The following is a 21,766-nucleotide window of genomic DNA, read 5'->3' as shown; positions in this document are numbered from 1 at the left end:
CGCCAAATGCCAAAACCGTAACATGGCACTGTTGGTTTTAAGTGAATTGATGCCTGTGTAGCCATCCCTACTATTGGCTCCAATTACCGTATTTTCCGCACTATAAGGCACACCTAAAAACCTAAAATGTTCTCAAAAGCTGACAGTGCGCCTTATAATCTGGTGCGCCTTATATATGGACCAGTATTGAGCTACAACAGGTCTCGCAACTACGGTAAGCAGCCGCCGACTTAATTTTCCCCCGTAGAAGAAGAAGCGCGCGGTGCATGCTGGGATATATGAATGTGCGAGGCGTGCCGTTTCATTTCCATTTGTGTTTATGTAAAGACCCCAAAATGGCTCCTATTAAGAGACACGCTTACGACGCAGAGTTTAAACTCAAGGCGTTCAGTCCCGCAGTAGAACATGGGAATAGAGCAGCAGCGAGAGGATTTAACATTAACGAATCAATGGTGCGGAAGTGGAGGAAGCAACAAGATGACCTGCGCCAAGTAAAGAAGACTAAACAGAGTTTCCGAGGGAACAAAGCGAGATGGCTACAGTTGGAGGACAAACTCGAACAGTGGGTTGTTGAACAGAGAGCAGCAAGAAGAAGAAAAATTTGAGGGATTCGTGGATGAGGAATAACTTAAAGTGAGCTTTACATGTTTATTTTGTGTGTTGTGTGACATTAACGTTTGAGCAACGTTGAGTCATTGATATATTGTTATTGCTTTGCACTATTTCGAGTGTTACTATATTGTGATTGCACTAACGTTTGATTTACCGTAACAGTATCAGACTGTTTTTTACGTTTTTATTGAATCGAGGAAAAGTTCCCCTCCACTATGTGATATAAATGTTGCACTACATGTTATACTTTGCTGTTGTTAAAAGATAAACAAAACACCACGTCACTGACTTTACCTCGGGGAAAATAATAAAACATCTGTTTATTCATTTTGGGAGTGAACGGAGTTGTCAGAACACTGGTTTGTAATCTATTAATAAAGTTTGACTGACCTATCTGACTGTTTTGTTGACATTCCCTTTAGCGCAGCTCCATCTAATGGATGCAGCCTCTACTGTAGCGTCTATTCTATGCACCTTATAATGCGGTGCGCCTTATATATGAACAATGTTTTAATTGAAGGTGCGCCTTATTATCCGGTGCGCCTTATAGTGCGGAAAATACGGTAAATCTCTTGTATTTTGTCCTCGAAGCCTTCTTGTATCCAGAGACTTACTCTAATGTTTTGGTATTTTTTAACATGAGTATCCATCATTGTAACATTTATCACTCAGAAAAAGTGGAAAATCATCCCCTTTAAGACCACGGTGAACCAAGACTTTATGAGATAGCCAACATATTGACTGTCGACATAAGCAGAGCGCCACTGCATTGCCATATATTTGGGAAATGTTCTGTGTAAATTAGAGACAGTACTGCGTGTCACAAGTGGACTGTTCTTACCTCCTTCTTCCACTTTAGCTCGCAGAAAACTCTCTCGAAGCATTCATGCAAGTAGTTGAACTAAAAGGACAAATCAGAGGTCGGTTCTGGATGTAGGACAGAAAAAAAAAAGATCAAAACCGAAGAGCCATCCACTCACATAAGGTGTAAAAATCTTCACCCAGCGTGGTTTCTTCTCCCCGCGCGCATACTCAAAGCAAAAGGCCATGCCCTCTTCGTCCGCGTCCCACCTCTGCATCTCCCCCCACTCAAAGGCTATCGCCTGGTTCTGAAACACAATAAACTCATTAGAGTGTGTTCGTTTGTGTCTGACAAACGGACAGAAGGAACCGTGAAATTGACTGATCCATTCTATTGTAATGACATAGTAACCCATTGGATAACATATTAATTACTGTGGCATAAAACTGCAATATGGTGGAACCTCGATTTATGTAGGTTCGTACAACTCGGCAGCTATTTTGTGCCTGGCAGCACATCCATTGCTGTTAGCTACTACTAGATGTGTGCTTAGCATGTTTGCCTTTTTACAACATGTTTCTAGCTGTGCTAGCTCAATATGAGTCAAAAGAAAGCAATGAACAAGCGATGTGTGGTTTGAAAGATCCAGGAAGCATCACCAGCGTTGTCGACATTGACCTACCCATCCCTTTTCTTCCGCTACACTTGAAGAAAATAAACCAACAAGTTAAAAGGGGATTTTATTTTTTATTCCTAATCATTGTACCGGCCTGTCTGTCAAAGTTGAGGACTTTTGTCATTTCAAACAGGACTAGTGACAAAGTTTGTGCATGGCGGCTACAAATGAGTGGATCCATCTCCCCACTTTCTATTGTGTTCAAAGTGTACAAACTGTTACCGAAATAGGGACTTTTGTCGAGGCAGGAACCCATTATTCATATTTACATAGTTTTTTTATGGAGAACTTTGCTTCAATATTCTAACTTTTCTATTTATGAACCCTGTCCAAGAACCAATTGGGTTTGTAAATCAATACCAGTGCTACACTGTAAAAAAAAATACCCTAAAAACTGCAGCAAGCAATTGTTAAATAGCAACAGTAGAACACCGTAAAATCAAAAATTGTTTATCACAGTAGTAAATGCAGTGCATTCCTGCAAACCAAGAAACAGTAGATAACCTAAAAGACTATGGTTATAATATGTAGAAAACACGTGACTTTACTGTGAAAATAATGAAAAATTATACAAACCATTTACAAATACTGTAATGTCACAAGCATGCAAATACTAAAAAAATTGCGCTATTATTCTGTCTAAATGAAATATTTTGCCGATTGTACATTTAAATTTACTGCATACCTTACCGTAGTTTTCGGATTATAAATCGCAGTTTTTTTTCATAGTTTGGCCGTGGGTGCGACATATACTCCGGAGCAACTTCATCCATCCATTTTCTACCGCTTATTCCCTTTTGGGGTCGCGGGGGGCGCTGGAGCCTATCTCAGCTACAATCGGGCGGAAGGCGGGGTACACCCTGGACAAGTCGCCACCTCATCGCAGGGCCAACACAGATAGACAGACAACATTCACACTCACATCCACACACTAGGGCCAATTTAGTGTTGCCAATCAACCTATCCCCAGGTGCATGCAACTTATGTGTGAAATTATTAACACATTACCGTAAAATATCAAATAATATTATTTATCTCATTCGCGTAAGAAACGAAGCAAATGGCAGCAATCGTCACACACACACGTCAGCAATCGCCACTCACACGTCAACCAATAAAAATTTGGCGGGGGAGGGTCATGGCAGAAGTGCATTGTGGGTCCTGGGATGCTAACTGCTATATGCTATATGCTACTGCCGTAGCTATTAAAATGGATCACATCAACATTGGCGGTAACTTATAAAAACTAAGAAGGGCTGAACTAAAATGGCACCGAAAAGGAAATCATATACTGCAGATTACAAGCTGGACGTAGTGAAATATGCAGCAGAGAACGGCAATCGAGCAGCAGAAAGAAAGGACATACCAGAGGCGACACCGGGGAGGAAGATTTCATCGGATTCAGCGATCGGGAGTGACAGATTGTTTGGTAAACGTATAGCATGTTCTATATGTTATGGTTATTTGAATGACTCTTACCATAATATGTTACGTTAACATACCAGGCACGTTCTCAGTTGGCTATTTGTGCGTCATATAACGTACACTTATTCAGCCTGTTGTTCACTATTCTTTATTTATTTTAAACTGCCTTTCAAATGTCTATTCTTGGTGTTGGATTTGATCAAATACATGTCCCCCAAAAATGCGACTTATACTCCAGTGCGACCAGTGACGTGCGGCCTCACCTGCCATCATGTAAAGAAAAAAAATTTAAAAAGAAAAAAATATATATTAAATTGTTATATGTATCCAGTGATTATACTATAAAGTTATTTTCCATTTAACTTCACCAGTTTTAGATTATTTGTATTCAAAATCGCTGAATTTTCACATTTGCCGTTCAAATACTGAGAAGAGACGGTGCGGTGATCAGCAGCCAGTTGAGGCACGTCACTGCGTTGTGCCTCAACATGGATTGCGGACTCGGCTAACTGCTGGTCTGCTGTGCAGTGAGACCGTATTGCTTAATGAATTATATTATACATTTCCATAGTTTAGTTAGCTGAGGTATATAATGTACAGTGTATTTTGTCAACAACTGTATGTGTGTAACGTATTTCTTGTGCTGAGCAATCATAAAACTGCTGCGAAGACGCACTGTGTGAGGCTCGCAGTAATCCCGCCTCCTGGTGCCGGGTAATGCACCTCCGCTGCAGAATGCACCCCCCGACGGGAGCGCCACACCTACCAAAGCCAACACCCAAACCCTCCACATGCAAGACCGAATCCACCCAAAAAATGTCACTTAACAAGAAGCCAAAAAGTGCAAAAACAACAATGCTCGCGCCGGAGGAGCCGTGAACGACTGCAGGGACACAACATTAGGTACACCTGCAGACTGCAGCACGGATTTCATATTTCATTCATTCACAACTCCTCCAACACGAACACCACTCTTCCCGCACTTATAAGTAAAGGTAAGACCATAATAACGTTTTTTTTATTAAATGTGCTTTTTTGTGTGCTACAGTTTGTATGTGTAAAGTTAAAGTTAAGTTAAAGTACCAATGATTGTCACACACACACTAGGTGTGGTGAAATTTGTCCTCTGCATTTGACCCATCCCCTTACTCACTCCCTGGGATGTGAGGGGAGCAGTGGGCAGCAGCGGCGCCGCGCCCGGGAATAATTTTTGGTGATTTAACCCCCAATTCCAACCCTTGATGCTGAGTGCCAAGCAGGGAAGAATGCTGGTATGAGCTTTTAAACATAACCCGTTAACTGCTGCCAATCAAATGGTGAATAAGATACTCTTTAGGGTTCATATGTTTGTAAATCTGACTGTGATTAAGTCAGTGCCTCACCAGTCATGAACCTCACCGCACGTCACTGAGTGCGACATATATATGTTTTTTTCCTTCTTTATTGTGCATTTTCGGCCGGTGCGACGTATACTCCGGAGCGACTTATAGTCCGAAAAATACGGTAATTGTTTTAGGGTTTTGTGTTCAAGCATTAGCTGAGTTAACGTTTGGCTAACAACATGTTTTCTTGTATTTTTGTGGCAAGCGGTTTCCGACGTTGAGGGGTTATGTCTATGTACTTCATTGTAAACTGCATGGAAAAGAACCACACTGTGTGTTTAAGTGTGTTGAAACTGGTTGAAAGCAGATACGGAACATTTAAGGCTAATTTTTAATAGCTCACTTGAAGGAACTTGTTGCAGAAGGCCATGTTGTGAGTTGTCTAGTAAAAGGTTGTACCTATACTTTCAAGTTGAAATCCTCATGGACCACTCACATGTCTCGGAAACACAGGCATTTTGCAGATACTAGATACCGTGCGAACAGTGGTAAGCGCTTGTGCCTCACAGTAAGAGGGTCCTTGGTTCGATTCCCAGACTAGGGGTCTATTTGTTTTACGGTGAATTCCTGGCAACCACTAATACCAATATTTTACTATAAATTCAATATGTAAACAGGTTTAAAACATCAGTTTTTTCCATAGTAATTTATCTTAAGCAAAAACAGTAATCAACTGTAGAATTAACAGATTCGACATTAAGATACCGTAATGTCTTATACCTTGTGTTTATTTATGGTGAATTCCTGGCAACCACAGCTGCCATCCATCCATCCATCCATTTTCTACTGCGTGTCCCTCTCAGGGTCACGGGGGGTGCTGGAGCCTATTTCAGCTGCAGTCGGGCGGAAGGCGGGGTACACCCTGGACAAGTCGCCAGCTCATCGCAGGGCCAACAGATAGACAGACAACATTCACGCTCACATTCACACACTAGGGCCAATTTAGTGTTGCCAATCAACCTATCCCCAGGTGCAATGTCTTTGGAGGTGGCAGGAAGCCGGGATACACGGAGGGAACCCACGCAGTCACGAGGAGAACATGCAAACTCCACACAGAAAGACCCCGGGAATGAACCCAGGACCTTCGTATTCTGAGGCACATGCACCAACCCCTGTTCCACCGTGCTGCCCACAGCTCCCAGTATTTTACCATAAATTGTGCAGATTTGTTTTTTTTGTAACATTTCTTCAAACATAGTATTATTTAGCAACTGAAGTCAAAATATTAGGAAGACCAATAGTTAAATAGATTTTTAGTGTCACACACTACCTAAAGAAACAGCTGCCCTTACCTCGAGTGTCCCCTCCTCGGTGCAGGCATGCAGCTTGAAGTGCTGAATGCTGATGGCCGCAATGACGTGGCCCTTGCGTCTGGAGTCACAGGAGCAGTGAGGGAACAAGATTTCATTGTAGCCTTCGCAGCCCCTCAACAGATTCAGATACTAGAAGGCACAAAAACATTTGTTGGATTTTCCATTTTAAAACACACACTGATCTTAAACCAGCATTGAAATCATTGCATGCCATATGTCAAAAAGTCTTGGACAAAAAGATTTTAAATAACTAAATGTAAATAAGTACTGAATTTCAGCCTTAAAGTTAATCTATTATGCAAAATTGACTGTTTAACGATGTGATCTGACTCCCGGGAGCCTTTTGGCCAATGGAAACCAGCTGCTGGGTCTCTGCCACACCAGAGTCTGTTTGGAGAGACTGGAGGAGATGCGAATGAAGAGACAGGGCTGCGGAGCTAGCACTGAGCGCCGGGACAGACAGGCTTCACAGTGTCTTGGCTGAATGAGCAGGTATCAGACACCTCAGTCTCCTTAGACGCATCCTCGCTCATCCATGCGGACTGAGCACTGGCCGAGAGTTGGTGGGCGGCCGAGAGTGAAGTCGGCTCTCTTGGTTGCTTTTTGGGTCTGCTCCTGTCTCTGGCCATGCTCCCTCCACCCCAGCAGACGATGGCGTGGAACACCGCAGAGGCCACTACAGTGTATATGTTTATTTTACTTTTTATTCATAGCTGTGTGTAGAAGTGTCGGTTGCATCAGCTCTGCTCTTTTAATGTCCTTTGTATTCTTTGATGTTTGATTGTTTCCCTTTTACACACATGTAAGAGGGATGTATGCTATGGCTATGAGTTGTTTTTTCCCTTGGCCTCAGTCTGGGCCCAGGCTTAGGCCGATTTTTTCATTTAATTTTTTTTTCTTACCCCATTCCTCCCCCATACTTTTTGTAAGGGGCGCCGGAAGTTGGCAGACCCGTCAGCGATACTGTTCTGTCTCCCTGTAATGTTTGTCTGATCTTGAATGGGATTGTGCTGAAAATGTTTATTTCCCCTCTGGGATTAATAAAGTATTTCTGATTTCTGTGATGACAGTAATATGTGCCGCTCGCTAGGGAAGGGTACTGAATCCGGTATTTTTTTGGGGGCACCGACTGAATTCCGTCATTCCGACCGGGCACTGATTCACGTAAAATCCAATAGCGACACATTCCCGGAAGGTTTCATTTTAAATTTTCAGGACTCATGCAGATCCTAAATACACAAAAACATGTACCTGTAAGTACGAAAAGTTGGTTTTACATAACATAACAGGACCCCTTTAAATTAATCAGGCATTTAAAATGTCATAAATGGTAAATGGGTTATACTTGTATAGCGCTTTTCTACCTTTTTAAGGAACTCAAAGCGCTTTGACACTATTTCCACATTCACCCATTCACACACACACACAATCACACACTGATGGCGGGAGCTGGCGGGAGCTGCCGTGCACAGCGCTAACCAGGCCCATCAGGAGCAAGGGTGAAGTGTCTTGCTCAAGGACACAACGGACATGACTAGGTTGGTAGAAGGTGGGGATTGAACCAGTAACCCTCAGATTGCTGGCACAGCCACTCTCCCAACTTCGCCACGCCGTCCCCTTGTAGGCCTGCTGATAGTTAAGTCGATTAATTGAACAATTTATGAAAATTAACTTAAACTTTGCTGGTGTTCTGTTGAAATGAGATGCTTCGTTGAAAAAAGCTACCAATTGCACAATAGCGGAGTCTTATCAAAATATGCTACCTTAACTTTCGAAACATCAATTTAGACATTAAAAAACGCTGCCACTGTAGAATGGCTAATATTTACATCATATAGTGGAAGCACATTCTAACAGGCATGTTAACCATCAAATAATGCTGGGTAAAACATGGCCCACTGAAAAAGCTTACCTATTGTTACTATAACAATATACAAGGTTAATATAGTTTGCTTCTATTTTTCCCCTCAATTAATCTTTCTTTTGTAATACAAGTTATCATTACATGTATGTATTGTTGCATTTGAAACAATTGTATGGTTGATAATAGAGGTAATTATTATTATTATTCATTAACAATAGTGTTATTTCTATTGGTATTTTTATTGCTCCATCTGTAGTGCAATTATGTTAAATTTCCTTTTTGTGTTATTAATATTTACTTCACTAACTGCTTCTTTGCTATCATTGTTGATATCATATTTGTACATATCGTATTTGCTGATGTTGTTCTGTTGTTGTTATTGTTGTTGTCTCTATGTCTTATCCCCCCTTTGTCCCCGCAATTTCCCTCCTCTGTCTTCTTTTATTTCATAATTTCTTCATTATTAGCGTCAATTATTAGTTCCTCACGCTGTAATTGTTTACATGCTTACTGGTCAGAAAACACTATGACAGAAATATACTTGTAAATATTTGCTTACAAGCTTATTTTTTAATGTTGCAATACAAAAAAGTATTATTACCAAAAACAAAAACTAAAATATTAACACACACAAAAGTAACACAAATTAGTACCATTGAGATATCAATTTCCAAATGTTAAGGGTGAAAAAAAAAACGATTTTTGAAGGAATCGCGATTCTTTTTTGTAATGATTCTTATTCGATTAAAAAACTAAATAAAAAATGTATTTAAAAAAAAAAATTGTGTTGAATACTTCTCTTGTTGCTTTATTTGTTTTTGACTTTATAACATGTTTGGGTGGAATTTCATTAAACAAAACCAGATTTATTTTTCTTAATACATACTTTTATTAAAGCTGTTTATCTATTTTATGGAGGAATATAGTTAATCATATAACACAATAACACAATATCACCCAATATTATTAAAGTATTGTTTTTTTAAAATAGAGAATCGTTTTTAATCGAGAATCAATTCTGAATAACCCCAAGAATCAAATCGAATCGTGTGTTGCCCAAAGATTTACAGCGCTATTAGGTATACAGGGAATTGGTACTGTATCGGTTTAAATGTGAACGGTACCCATCTCTATCCGTAGCCAAACGTAATGAAACTTTTGTCATATCCCTCACTTGTTTGTTCAAATTTTGACACAAGAATAGCAAAATTCACAGCATGTGTGTGATTGAATCGGGCCAATAATGTCCTGCTTCAATTAGAAATGGGATATATACTATCCTTTTCATCATGCTTTTTATATTTTGACAAGACGACACCTAATTTGTCGACATTACCTCGTCTTTGCCAGCTTCAAACAGGATGTTCTCAGAGGTAGGTGCCCACTGAGCTCAGAGTTTTAGAGTCATGGGCAGGTTGCAACCCAAATACACAGCGACTTATTGAATATGATAAATAAAATAAATCACCTGATGTGCATTCTACAGCTCAGATCCTAAAACATTGAGTAGTGCAAAAAGTACTGAAACACAAACCATGGTCATTGAAAAGTTTAGAATAGGTCAAATTAACTTGTTATACATTTGATCTTAATCCTTAAATTCCGCCCGATAACTGAATATGCTTAACTGTTTGTGAGTCGTGCAATGTGCATAATAATAATAATAATGGATTAGATTTGATATCGCGCTTTTTCTATTATTAGATACTCAAAGCGCTCACAGAGAAGTGGGAACGCATCATTCATTCACACCTGGTGGTGGTAAACTACATTTTCAGCCACAGCTACCCTGGGGTAGACTGACGGAAGCGAGGCTGCAAGTTTACGGCCCCTCCGACCACCACCTATCATTCATTCATCATTCATTCACCAGTGTGACCGGCACCGGGGGAAAGGGTGAAGTGTCCTGCCCAAGGACACAACGGCAGCGATTTGGATGTCAAGAGGTGGGGAGCGAACCTGCAACCCTCAGGTTTCTAGCACGGCCGCTCTACCCACTACGCCATACCGCCCCCATAACAACAGCAAGACCTTCTGTAGTTTTTGCCAAATACTCAAAATTACAGTGCAGTACTGCTTTGCCTGCCATAAATAGTACGAGCTTGTCATTCAAAGGACTGCAGGATGACATATTCCAAATCATAAATAAGGTGGAGTCGACATTAAAAGCTGCAGTAGTCGTTATTCACATCTTTAGTGTTTACCATGGACATCTTCTGCTGCTCTGCCAGCTTTTGTAGCTGATAGGACTTCTGCTCCACTTTGACGGAACCTTTCGTCACTTCCTCCACAGCCTGCAAAATTATATAGGATCTATTTACAGATGGAGAGAAAAACCATCACACACACGCACACACGCACACACACACACACACACACACGCACACACACACACACACACACACACACACACACACACACACACACACACACACACACCTACCTGGTGGAAGAAGTAACAGACGGCAAGTTGGTTGTCATTGAGCAAGTTCTCCTCCTCCGTAGTGAAGAGCCACTTCCGCAGGGTGAGGCAGGTTCCTGGGATTGCCGAGGTATAGTTCTGCACGTACAGCTTGTGGGGGAACTCGTTGGGGGCGAGTTTGCGTACTGAAGCATCAGCAAAAAAAAGGGTTAGTGTTGCAACGTTACCCGGTAATCTTGGTTCATATCGGATTGGCTAACTTTCCGTACAGTAGGAGAACAAAATGTAAAACCTGAAACTGCTATGCTTTTGTGTAAGCATCTTTAATAGGATTTAAAATGAAAATGAACAAAATCATGAAATGGAAAGAAAAAGAAACTAGCGTAGAGAAAAATGTATTCGGCCACTTAGTTATTAATACAATCCAATGTCGCTTAATATATGCTAAGCAATACGAACATCACATTCATGCTTTATTTTTAAACATTGCACAGGGTAAATTAAACAAGCTAATTTCGGCGGACCCTGAACTCACTGTAGTTTGTTTACATGTACAACTTTCTCTGATGCTGCCACAGTAAGACATGTTTTATACCACTCCTTTGTCTCATTTTGTCCACCAAATTTTTATACTGTGCGTGAATGCACAAAGTTGAGCTTTGTTGACGTTATTGACTTGTTGGAGTGCCAATCAGGCATATTTGGTCAGTGCATGACTGCAAGCTAATCGATGCTAACATGCTATTTAGGCTAGCTGTATGTACATATTGCAATATTATGCCTCGTTTGTAGGTATATTTGAGCTCATTTAATTTCCTTTACTTATGTCCTTTGGGTATTTAATTTATATTTGCATGTCTCATGACATAGTATCTGTATGTAATATTGACTGTATTTCTAATAGTTGTTTGTGTGTCATTATAAACCACAGCAATCGTTACCCGGCTTGCAAAGATTGTAATATATTTATTAGAAGAAAACAGCGTGCCGTTTACATTAATGGTCAGTAATTTCCAGGAGTTATCTCAACCTCTGAAAAGCCTCCATTTTACTAAGGTTTTCCTATGTTGTAAAAATGTGTAGAATAAATATTACATTTCAAAATTTCTGTCAATGAAGATTTGCGTCAGCCTGCGACACATAGTAGGCTGTTATAGCTAATATAGACACATCCTGTGTTGCCTTCATTATAACATCTATAAGGCTTTTAATTTTTTGCAGCTCAAGACAATTTTTTTTAAATTTTTTTTTTTGGTCCAAAATGGCTCTTTCAACATTTTGGGTTGCCGACCCTTGGGCTATGTTCACACTGCAGGTTATAGGATGCCCTATATGGATATTTTTTCTCAAATCCGATCTTTTTATGTAATCGTTCATATTACAAGAAAAATGCGATGTCTATTGTGAACGTAATCTGACCCGCATAAAGTCATGACATCATCCAATCCAATCTATTTTATTTATATAGCACATTTAGAAAAACAATAAAGGTTTCACAAAGTGCTGCACAGTAGTTAAAACACACATAAAAGCAGGATAAAAAATTAAGGACAGCCAAATGTAAGAAACATTTAACTGAAAAAAAACATAAAATACATTCAAATAAAATAAAATAGATTAAGATCACACATTTATCATGCTGGTTTAGAAGCCAATAATTAAAAAATGTTTTTAAGACATGATTTAACACTTATTACAGAGGAAGACGTCCGAATAACCAGAGGAAAATCCTTCCAAAATTTCAGAGTCAAAGCCGAAAATGCACAATACACTTTGGATATTAATCAGGTTTTTGGGACAACAAGGAGAAAAAATGTTCAGCAGACATCAGAAACCTTGTTGGGGAGTAGACTTTTACATGGTCTGAAATATATTGTGGTCCTAATCCTTTGAAATTTAAAAACAATAGCATTTTAAATGAATTCTAAAATGAACTGGGAGCCAGTAAAACGATGCTAAAATGGGGGTATTGTGTAATGTTTTTTTGTGCCAGTTAAAAGGCGGGCAGCAGCATTTTGGACAAATTGCAATCAAGCGAGTGAGGCCTGGTTCACTCCAACAAAGTTAGTTTCAATAGTCCAAATGTAATGAAACCAAACGTCATGATGTCACAGGTGCTGCTATGTTTACAGAATAGTAAGTTACGGAGTTTGCAAGTCATTACAGAGACAGGAATGGTGGAACACAGACGCGAGTTCCTAAAGCATATTATTTTCGCCTGTTTTTGCTCATAGGTTAACTATTCTGCAACCATCTATTTTGGGTGTGAAATATGAAGCGTTGCACTTTTTAATGAGGTATTGTTCGGATTAACTCGACATTGACACATCCGATTGATGTCCACATAAGAAAGAGGCCCAGGTCGAATTTGAAAAACTCAAAATTGTACTGTTCACATTGACATGAAAAAAAATCGGATATAGCGCAATTATGGGAAAAAAAATCGTAATTGACCTGCAATTTGAATAAAGCCAAAGATAAGATACTTTTTCACTTCCGATGCGATGTCGATAGTGGAGCCTTGAGTATTGGCCAATATTGATATTAATCCAATGCGATATCAGCATGAGTCAAAGGACATACTTTTATATTTTGTAGTATAGAATATTAGAAAAAACTTGATCAAGTGAAATTACCCAGATAAAAATGCCATCCATCCATCTATCTTCTTCCGCTTATCCGAGGTCGGTTCGCGGGGGCAGCAGCCTAAGCAGGGAAGCCCAGACTTCCCTCTCCCCAGCCACTTCGTCCAGCTCTTCCAGGGAGATCCAGAGGCGTTCCCTGGCCAGCCGGGAGACATAGTCTTCCCAACGTGTCCTGGGTCTTCCCTGTGGCCTCCTACCGGTCGGACTAAACACCTCCCAAGGCAGGCGTCCGGGTGGCATCCTGACCAGATGCCCGAACCACCTCATCTGGCTCCTCTCGATGTGGAGGAGCAGCGGCTTTACTTTGAGCTCCCCCCGAATGGCAGAGCTTTTCACCCTATCTCTAAGGGAGAGCCCCGCCACCCGGCGGAGGAAACTCATTTCGGCCGCTTGTACCCGTGATCTTGTCCTTTCGGTCATAACCCAAAGCTCATGACCATAGGTGAGGATGGGAACGGAGATCAAACGGTAAATTGAGAGCTTTGCCTTCTGGCTCAGCTCCTTCTTCACCACAACGGATCGACACAGCGTCCGCATTACTGAAGACGCCGCACCGATCCGCCCGTCGATCTCACGATCCACTTTTCCCTCACTCCTGAACAAGACTCCGAGGTACTTGAACTCCTCCACTTGGGGCAGACTCACCTCCGCAACCCGGAGATGGCACTCCACACTTTTCCGGGCGAGAACCATGGACTCGGACTTGGAGGTGCTGATTCTCATCCCAGTCGCTTCACACTCAGCTGCGAACCGATCCAGTGAGAGCTGAAAATCCTGGCCTGATGAAGCTATCAGGACCACATCATCTGCAAAAAGCAGAGACCTAACTAATCCTGCAGCCACCAAACCGGATCCCCTCAACGCCTTGACTGCGCCTAGAAATTCTGTCCATAAAAGTTATGAACAGAATCAGTGACAAAGGGCAGCCTTGGCGGAGTCCAACCCCTCACTGGGAACGTGTCCGACTTACTCCGGGCAATGCGAACCAAGCTCTGACACTGATCATACAAGGAGCGGACCGCCACAATCAGACAGTCCGATACTCCCATACTCTCTAAGCACTCCCCACAGGACCTCCCGAGGGACACGGTCGAATGCCTTCTCCAAGTCTACAAAGCACATGTAGACTGGTTGGGCAAACTCCCATGCACCCTCAAGGACCCTGCCGAGAGTATAGAGCTGGTCCACAGTTCCACGACCAGTACGAAAACCACACTGTTCCTCCTGAATCCGAGGTTCGACTATCCGGCGTAGCCACCTCTCCAGTACACCTGAATAGATCTTACCGGGAAGGCTGAGGAGTGTGATCCCACGATAGTTAGAACACACCCTCCGGTTCCCCTTCTTAAAGAGAGTTACCACCACCCCGGTCTGCCAATCCAGAGGTACCGCCCCCGATGTCCACGCGATGCTGCAGAGTCTTGTCAACCAAGACAGCCCCACAGCATCCAGAGCCTTAAGGAACTCCGGGCGGATCTCATCTACCCCTGGGACCTTGCCACCGAGGAGCTTTTTAACTAACTCAGCAACCTCAGCCCCAGAAATAGGAGAGCCCACCACAGATTCCCCAGGCACTGCTTCCTCATAGGAAGACGTGTAGGTAGGATTGAGGAGGTCTTCGAAGTATTCCTTCCACCGATCCACAACATCCGCAGTCGAGGTCAGCAGAACACCATCCTCACCATACACGGTGTTGATAGTGTACTGCTTCCCCTTCCTGAGGCGGCGGATGGTGGTCCAGAATCGCTTCGAAGCCTTCCGGAAGTCGTTTTCCATGGCTTCCCTGAACTCCTCCCATGTCCGAGTTTTTGCTTCCGCGACCGCTGAAGCCGCACACCGCTTGGCCTATCGGTACCTGTCCGCTGCTTCAGGAGTCCTATGTGCCAAAACAACTCGATAGGACTCCTTCTTCAGCTTGACGGCATCCCTCACCACCGGTGTCCACTAACGGGTTCTAGGATTACCGCCACGACAGGCACCAATTACCTTGCGGCCACAGCTCCAATCAGCCGCCTCGACAATAGAGGTGCGGAACATGGTCCACTCGGACTCAATGTCCAGCACCTCCTGGTGACATGTTCAAAGTTCTTCCGGAGGTGGGAATTGAAACTCTCTCTGACAGGAAACCCTCACAATGCGTTTGGGCCTGCCAGGTCTGTCTGGCATCCTCAACCCACCATTGCAGCCAACTCACCACCAGGTGGTGATCGGTAGAAAGCTCCGCCCCTCTCTTCACCCGAGTGTCCAAAACATGAGGCCGCAAATCCGATGACACAACTACAAAGTCGATCATGGAACTGCGGCCTAGGGTGTCCTGGTGCCAAGTGCACATATGGACACCCTTATGTTTGAACATGGTGTTTGTTATGGACAATCTGTGACGGGCACAAAAGTCCAATAACAAAACACCACTCGGGTTCAGATCCGGGCGGCCATTCTTCCCAATCACGAATCTCCAGGTTTCACTGTTGTTGCCAACATGAGCGTTGAAGTCCCCCAGTAGAACGAGGGAATCACCCGGGGGAGCACTCTCAAGTACTCCCTCAAGTGAATCCAAAAAGGGTGGGTACTCTGAGCTGCCGTTTGGCGCGTAAGCGCAAACTACAGTCAGGACCCGTCCCCCCACCCGAAGGCGGAGGGAAGCTACCCTCTCGTCCACTGGGTTGAACTCCAACGTGCAGGCTCTGAGCCGGGGGGAAACAAGAATTACCACCCCAGCCCGTCGCCTCTCACTACTGGCAATGCCAGAGTGGAAGAGAGTCCAGCCCCTCTCAAGAGAACTGGTTCCAGAGCCCTTGCTGTGCGTCGAAGTGAGTCCGACTATATCTAGCCGGAACTTCTCCGCCTCGCGCACTAGCTCAGGCTCCTTCCCCCCCAGCGAGGTGACGTTCCACGTCCCAAGAGCTAGCTTCTGTAGCCGAGGATCGGACCGCCAAGTGCCCTGCCTTCGGCTGCTGCCCAGCTTACATTGCACCCGGCCTCTATGGCCCCTGCTATGATTGGTGAGCCCATTGGAGGGGCTACCCACGTTGCCTCTTCGGGCTGTGCCCGGCCGGGCCCCATGGGGGCTCGCCATCGTGCCCCACCTCCGGGCTTGGCTCCAGAGGGGGGCCCCGGTTACCCGCGCCCGGGCAAGGGAAATCTGGGTCCTTTGTTTTTATTCTTCATGGAGGTCTTCAAGCTGCTCTTTGTCTGATCCCTCACCTAGGACCAGTTTGTCTTGGGAGACCCTACCAGGGGGCATAAATCCCACGGACAACATAGCTCCTCGGATCATTGGGACACGCAAACTCCTCTACCACAGTAAGGTGGCAGCTCAGAGAGGAGCAGAGCAGATAAAAATGGTAGGAATATAAAAAATAAAAAAAACAATAACAGACTTATGCTTTTTAAGTGAAGTGGTAATTTATTATTGGTGACACATAAAGGTCACAATAATTGATTAAGTCACCTCATGTTAACTCATGACTCAGTTAGTGGAGGGATGCGGACACGATTGCTACTGGACATTTTCTATAACCCATCTACTTTGGAGACTTTGTATGTATAAGTAATACGCAACCATAATTATTTTATATTTTTTCTTTATTTGCAAATAGTGTGTTTTAGACTACAACTGTTCAATTTAGGACAATTATATGGAAGTGTTATTGTAGCAAAATTATTTGCAAACGTGTATCTCAATATGTGCGTGTGTAATCCAATTAGCGTGTGAATTTACTCATTTGTGTGTCTGTATATCATCTGAGTCTGGGTATTCAGATCCGCGTATGTGTGTTTTAAGTTGTCTTCTACCGTGTAAGATTTGAGCGTGTGCATCCAGATTCGTGAGCGTGTAATAGAACTTGTGCATGTAACACAATCTGCGTGTGCGTATCTAAGGTGTGCCTACATTTAACCAAATACGGAAGACACCACGCAATTTAAACCAATCAGAAACTACGTACAGCTGACACGTGTGAAAGAGAGACGTCAAGACCCGCCTTACCTTGTTTCTGATGGGTTTGAATTGCGTAGTGTCTTCTGTGGTTGGTTAAATGTAGCCACAGTGGATTGATGGCTTGGTCTGAGATTGGGTATTTCGATCAATCAGTCAGAGTTATTCGAACCACGGCAAGCTGCGAAAACCAAAGTTTATTATTCTGAAAAAAATCGGAGTAGTAAATGAGGAATATAAGCATAAGGAATGTAAAGTGTGACATACAGTGTGTGAAAGGGTTAAATTGTGTGTCTGTCACACTCAAAGCGTGAAGCTTGGCAGCTCTGAGCAAGTGTACGAGAGTGGTTTATTGTTGTTGACTTCAATGCAGAACAACATGATCAGTGGCTGCAAGGCACCGACTCGTGGCGAGTATAAATAAAGGCAAGGGGGAGTTCCAGACAGACAACTCTTTTTACATAGTCAAATCGCTGCACAGACAGATCGAAATACCCAATCTCAGACCAAGCCATCAATCCACTGTGGCTACATTTAACCAACCACAGACACGACACAATTTAAACCAGTCCGAAACAACATTAGGTGGGTGTGACGTCTCCCTTTCGCACACCTCAACTGTACGTAGTTTCGCATTGGTTTAAATTGCGTGGTGTCTTCCGTGGTTGGTTAAATGTTGGTACACCTCAGATACGCACATGCAGATTGTGCTACTTGCACGCACGTCTGAATGGGCGCGCACAAGTTGTATTACATGCTCACACATCTGGATGCACGCGCTCAAATCTTAGACGGCAGAAGTGTCGCAAAAGTCACATGTAAGTAGACAGCCTATCGAGGGTTCTTTCTGATTAGGGACAGACAGACAAGTGGATCTGAATAAACACACAGATGATATACAGTACAGACACACAGATGATATCCAGACACACAAATTGGTACACACACACGCAAATTGGATTATGCGCGCATAGATTGAGATACTTTTTACTTACATCTAGCTTTAGCTGTTGTGTAGCCGCTAGCTCCTAGTAGCCCATAGCCTACCATGTTTACCTTTTGTAAATTGCATAATTAAAACACGTAGACGAAAACATCAACCTTGTGTGCTTATTGGAGGACATTTAGTAATACATAAATTATTGGAGGACATTTAGATGTTAACCGGCTGTCCAGCTTTGCACAAATACAACGTGCTGCAGGTCTGCTTGTATCAAAAGTTTTTAGATGCGAGCTGATATCATCCTATACTTGTTTTTCCCGCCGATATCGGACATTAGTATGATAATGAAGTGTATTTCCGGTTTGTAGTTCAGTTTCCCATCTCCACTGAACAATGGCGGCACACTGCTTTTCATCTTACCTACTTGTCTTTGTTTGCTTACGCATTTCCCGAGGAACGCCTACGTTTTTGTACCAAAAAGTCTGATTACAAATGTACTGTTGCATTGTATCCATATAAAAGGGGCCCAATTAAGTTTGGACTCACAGAAGGTGTGGTTGATGACCTCAAACAGTGCAAAGTAGCTGGCCGTGACGCTATCCATCCCTAGTTTCATGACGACAGCCTGAAAGATAAAGAAAGTACATTATACAGAATGACCCTGATAAGTAGTGTAATCAGGACCCCCTGTTGTTGTTTTGGTACCTGGTAGACATGGTCTGTGGTGGAATTTTTGCGAACCCGCACAGTGAGTGTGGTCTGATCAGGCATTGCTATTCTCAACTCCACATCCCACACTCCGTTATAGTTCTGGGGGAAAGACTTGTTGAGGAAGCAGCTAAAGATACAAAGCGTCATCATTACTTCGTACCTCATCCGACTCTGACAGGAATTCTTGCATGATGTCGCTTTCCCCAATAACCCTCACAGAGCACACTGCAGACCACAAGCACAAGAATTACAGTCAGTAAATACCAAGATGTAGATTTCTTTTTAGGAGCCTTCTCACCTCTCTCGAGATATTCCTCAAGGCCTCTACGCCGTGCATCAAGCTGCTGTTCCGACAGAGTAAATGGCCATTTCCCGGGGAGCTTGGGGAACGTGAAGTTAGCAAACTCTTTCTTGAGGTTTTGGTGAAGAATCACAAACTCCCGGTAGCGTTTGGCGCACAGCTGCCTTCCCGCCATGTAGACATTATATACCTGGAGAGAAGATAATATCCTGGTTATAAATATACACTGATTTCCTCCAATAGCGCAGTTTGTGTACTAAACTGCAGAGAGTACTCTGTATCAAGGGAAACAGGTTGAGGGGTTTGATTCCTGCAATTGATTTTTTTTTTACTATTATTACCGTAAATTCTGGACTATATGCCGCTACTTTTTTCCTATTCTTTGAACTCTGCGTCTTATAAAACGGTACGGCTAATGTATGGCTTTTTTTTTCTTCTGACGTCCATAATGAAGATAGTTTTCATGAAACACATGCAAACACTCTGAAATAGTGTGTTATTGTTTGTGTTATGGCACCATCTTTTGGACAGGTGCTGCTGGGTGAATGCCTACAGTGTTTCCTGCTCTTTAAAGCATTGAACCGCACATACAAGTGCCGTTCCATCTTCTAATCAACAATAGCGTTTCTACTCTTATGAATTCTTCATTCATCTCTCCAAACAACATTTGTAATTTTTTTTTACAGTATAACAAACAATTCATAGCGATTGAACAGTCCCTTGTGTGATGTCTGTAGGAGTGTTTTTATGCATATTTGTACATGCTATCATAAGGTTATCAGGTGAGCGTCGTTAGCATTAGCTAATATGCGAACACGTTTTACGAGTGTTGTGTTAGTATTATTAACTTACAAGGGCAATATTTTTGTACTGTTTTCAGTATCACAAATTCCTTAGTAAATTCACTGGCGTGGTACAGACACCGTTGGGAAACAACTAAGTTATGTGAATGAATAATTACAATGTCTTTCTATGTAAATAACTCATTTCACAACGTATATATATCTGTGAATTATAGTCCAGTGTGGCTAATATATGGAAGAAAAAAAAAATCAAAAAATTTAATGGGTGCTGCTTATATGCCGGTGCACTTTATAGTCCGGAAAATACGCTAGTTATTTTGTTTTATATCACTATTCAACATTATTACGCAAACTCTTCCCCCCCCACCCCCCCAAGACCGTTTTTTAAAGACGACGTATAAGTTAAGTATCAGTAAAAGGGGTAGCAGTAGAAAAAATATCAGTTGTTAGATGGGGGAAGAGATGGGGCAGCGGCGCTAGCATTGAGCGTCGAGTTGGCCGAGCTTCACAGAGCCCTGGTTGAATGAGCATCTATATACTCAGTGGCCTAGTGGTTAGAGTGTACGTCCTGAGATCGGTAGGTTGTGAGTTCAAACCCCGGCCGAGTCATACCAAAGACTATAAAAAAAATGGGACCCATTACCTCCCTGCTTGGCACTCAGCATCAAGGGTTGGAATTGGGGGTTAAATCACCAAAATGATTCCCGGGCGCGGCCACCGCTGCTGCCCACTGCTCCCCTCACCTCCCAGGGGGTGATCAAGGGTGATGGGTCAAATGCAGAGAATAATCTCGCCACACCTAGTGTGTGTGTGACAATCATTGGTACTTTAACTTTAACTTTAATATGACACTTCGGTCTCCCTGGACAGGTTCTCACTCATCTGCGTGGACTGAAAATTGGCTGAGAGCTTGTGGGCAGCCTAGGATGGAGTCGGGTCTCTTGTTTGCTTTGTTGGGTATGTTCCTGATACTGGTTGTGCTGTACCCACAACAGCAGGCGATGGTGTACAGGTATGTGGGTGTTGAAATGGTGTTTTTGTTTTGTTTTATTTTGTTTTGTTGTTCATCTATGCATGGTGCAATAATATACGCGCAATATGTATTATTTATTGGTCTTTGTTTTGGTATTTTCGTTGTTTTACTTTTGTAGCTGTATGTAGAAATGGACCGCTGAAGTAGCAGCCTGTTGAATCAGCTCTGTGCTATTTTGATGTATTTAATGTCCTTTGTGTTCTTTGATGTTTCCCTTTTGTTTTCATGAGTTGTTTATCGTAGTTTTTGTATCCGCACGGCAACCACATAATTTTCCCATTGTGGGATAAATTAAGTCCGTTGTATACTATCCTATCCTTAAACTAATTCCTTCTTCTCATTTGTTACAACATTTAAACTATTCCTTATTCTCTTCCATTACATAACAATCATTTGAGCAAAACAATACTACACAGTAACTAAACAAACTCTAAAGCAAAAAACGACCATCTACTACTCATTTAAATCAGAAATCCTCCTGTGTCCAAGGACTTATCCCCTGAATTTGTGAACATTAATAATAACAATTACTTTGCTGAAATGAAAATATCAATCTAATCACTCTAGTACCAATTGTATACTGATACTACCCTTGGTATGGACACTACAGCTATACGGATCAATCCGCCCTCTCCTTACGTGTACGCCGGACCGCTACTACACAGCAACAGAGCACCTGTGTTTAGTTGCCGTCATAATGGCATGAGGGGCGGCATGGCGTAGTGGGTAGAGCAACCGTGCCAGAAACCTGAGGGTTGCAGGTTCGCTCCCCGCCTCTTACCATCCAAAAAAATCGCTGCCGTTGTGTCCTTGGGCGGGACACTTCACCCTTTGCCCCCGGTGCCACTCACACCGGTGAATTGAATGATGAATGATAGGTGGTGGTCGGAGGGGCCG

At 42.8% G+C, this 21,766-nt stretch overlaps 1 protein-coding gene across 5 annotated transcripts in view; it reads right to left on the bottom strand.

The window, feature by feature from the left end:
* snx27b (sorting nexin 27b) overlaps positions 1–21,766 on the bottom strand; it is a 59,290-nt gene that overhangs the window by 12,064 nt on the left and 25,460 nt on the right. For 3 of the 5 annotated variants that reach the window (XM_072915583.1, XM_061982543.1, XM_061982544.2), the window contains exons 3-11: positions 19,031–19,223; positions 18,893–18,957; positions 18,727–18,831; positions 18,568–18,646; positions 10,518–10,681; positions 10,279–10,368; positions 6,190–6,339; positions 1,593–1,721; positions 1,454–1,513 (exon numbers count right to left, since the gene is read on the bottom strand). In XM_072915583.1, the coding sequence (XP_072771684.1) occupies positions 1,454–1,513; positions 1,593–1,721; positions 6,190–6,339; positions 10,279–10,368; positions 10,518–10,681; positions 18,568–18,646; positions 18,727–18,831; positions 18,893–18,957; positions 19,031–19,223 (1,035 nt within the window). Of the gene's footprint in view, positions 1–1,453; positions 1,540–1,592; positions 1,722–6,189; positions 6,340–10,278; positions 10,369–10,517; positions 10,682–18,567; positions 18,647–18,726; positions 18,832–18,892; positions 18,958–19,030; positions 19,224–21,766 lie in introns of all 5 variants that reach the window. The other 2 variants (XR_009817585.2, XR_009817586.2) reach the window with 1 other exon arrangement.

The sequence above is a fragment of the Nerophis lumbriciformis genome, linkage group LG21, assembly GCF_033978685.3.
Source record: "Nerophis lumbriciformis linkage group LG21, RoL_Nlum_v2.1, whole genome shotgun sequence".
In the NCBI taxonomy this organism is placed as follows: Eukaryota; Metazoa; Chordata; class Actinopteri; order Syngnathiformes; family Syngnathidae; genus Nerophis; species Nerophis lumbriciformis.
The sequence above is the reverse complement of the archived record's forward strand: the minus strand, read 5'-3'. Positions and strand labels throughout refer to the sequence as shown.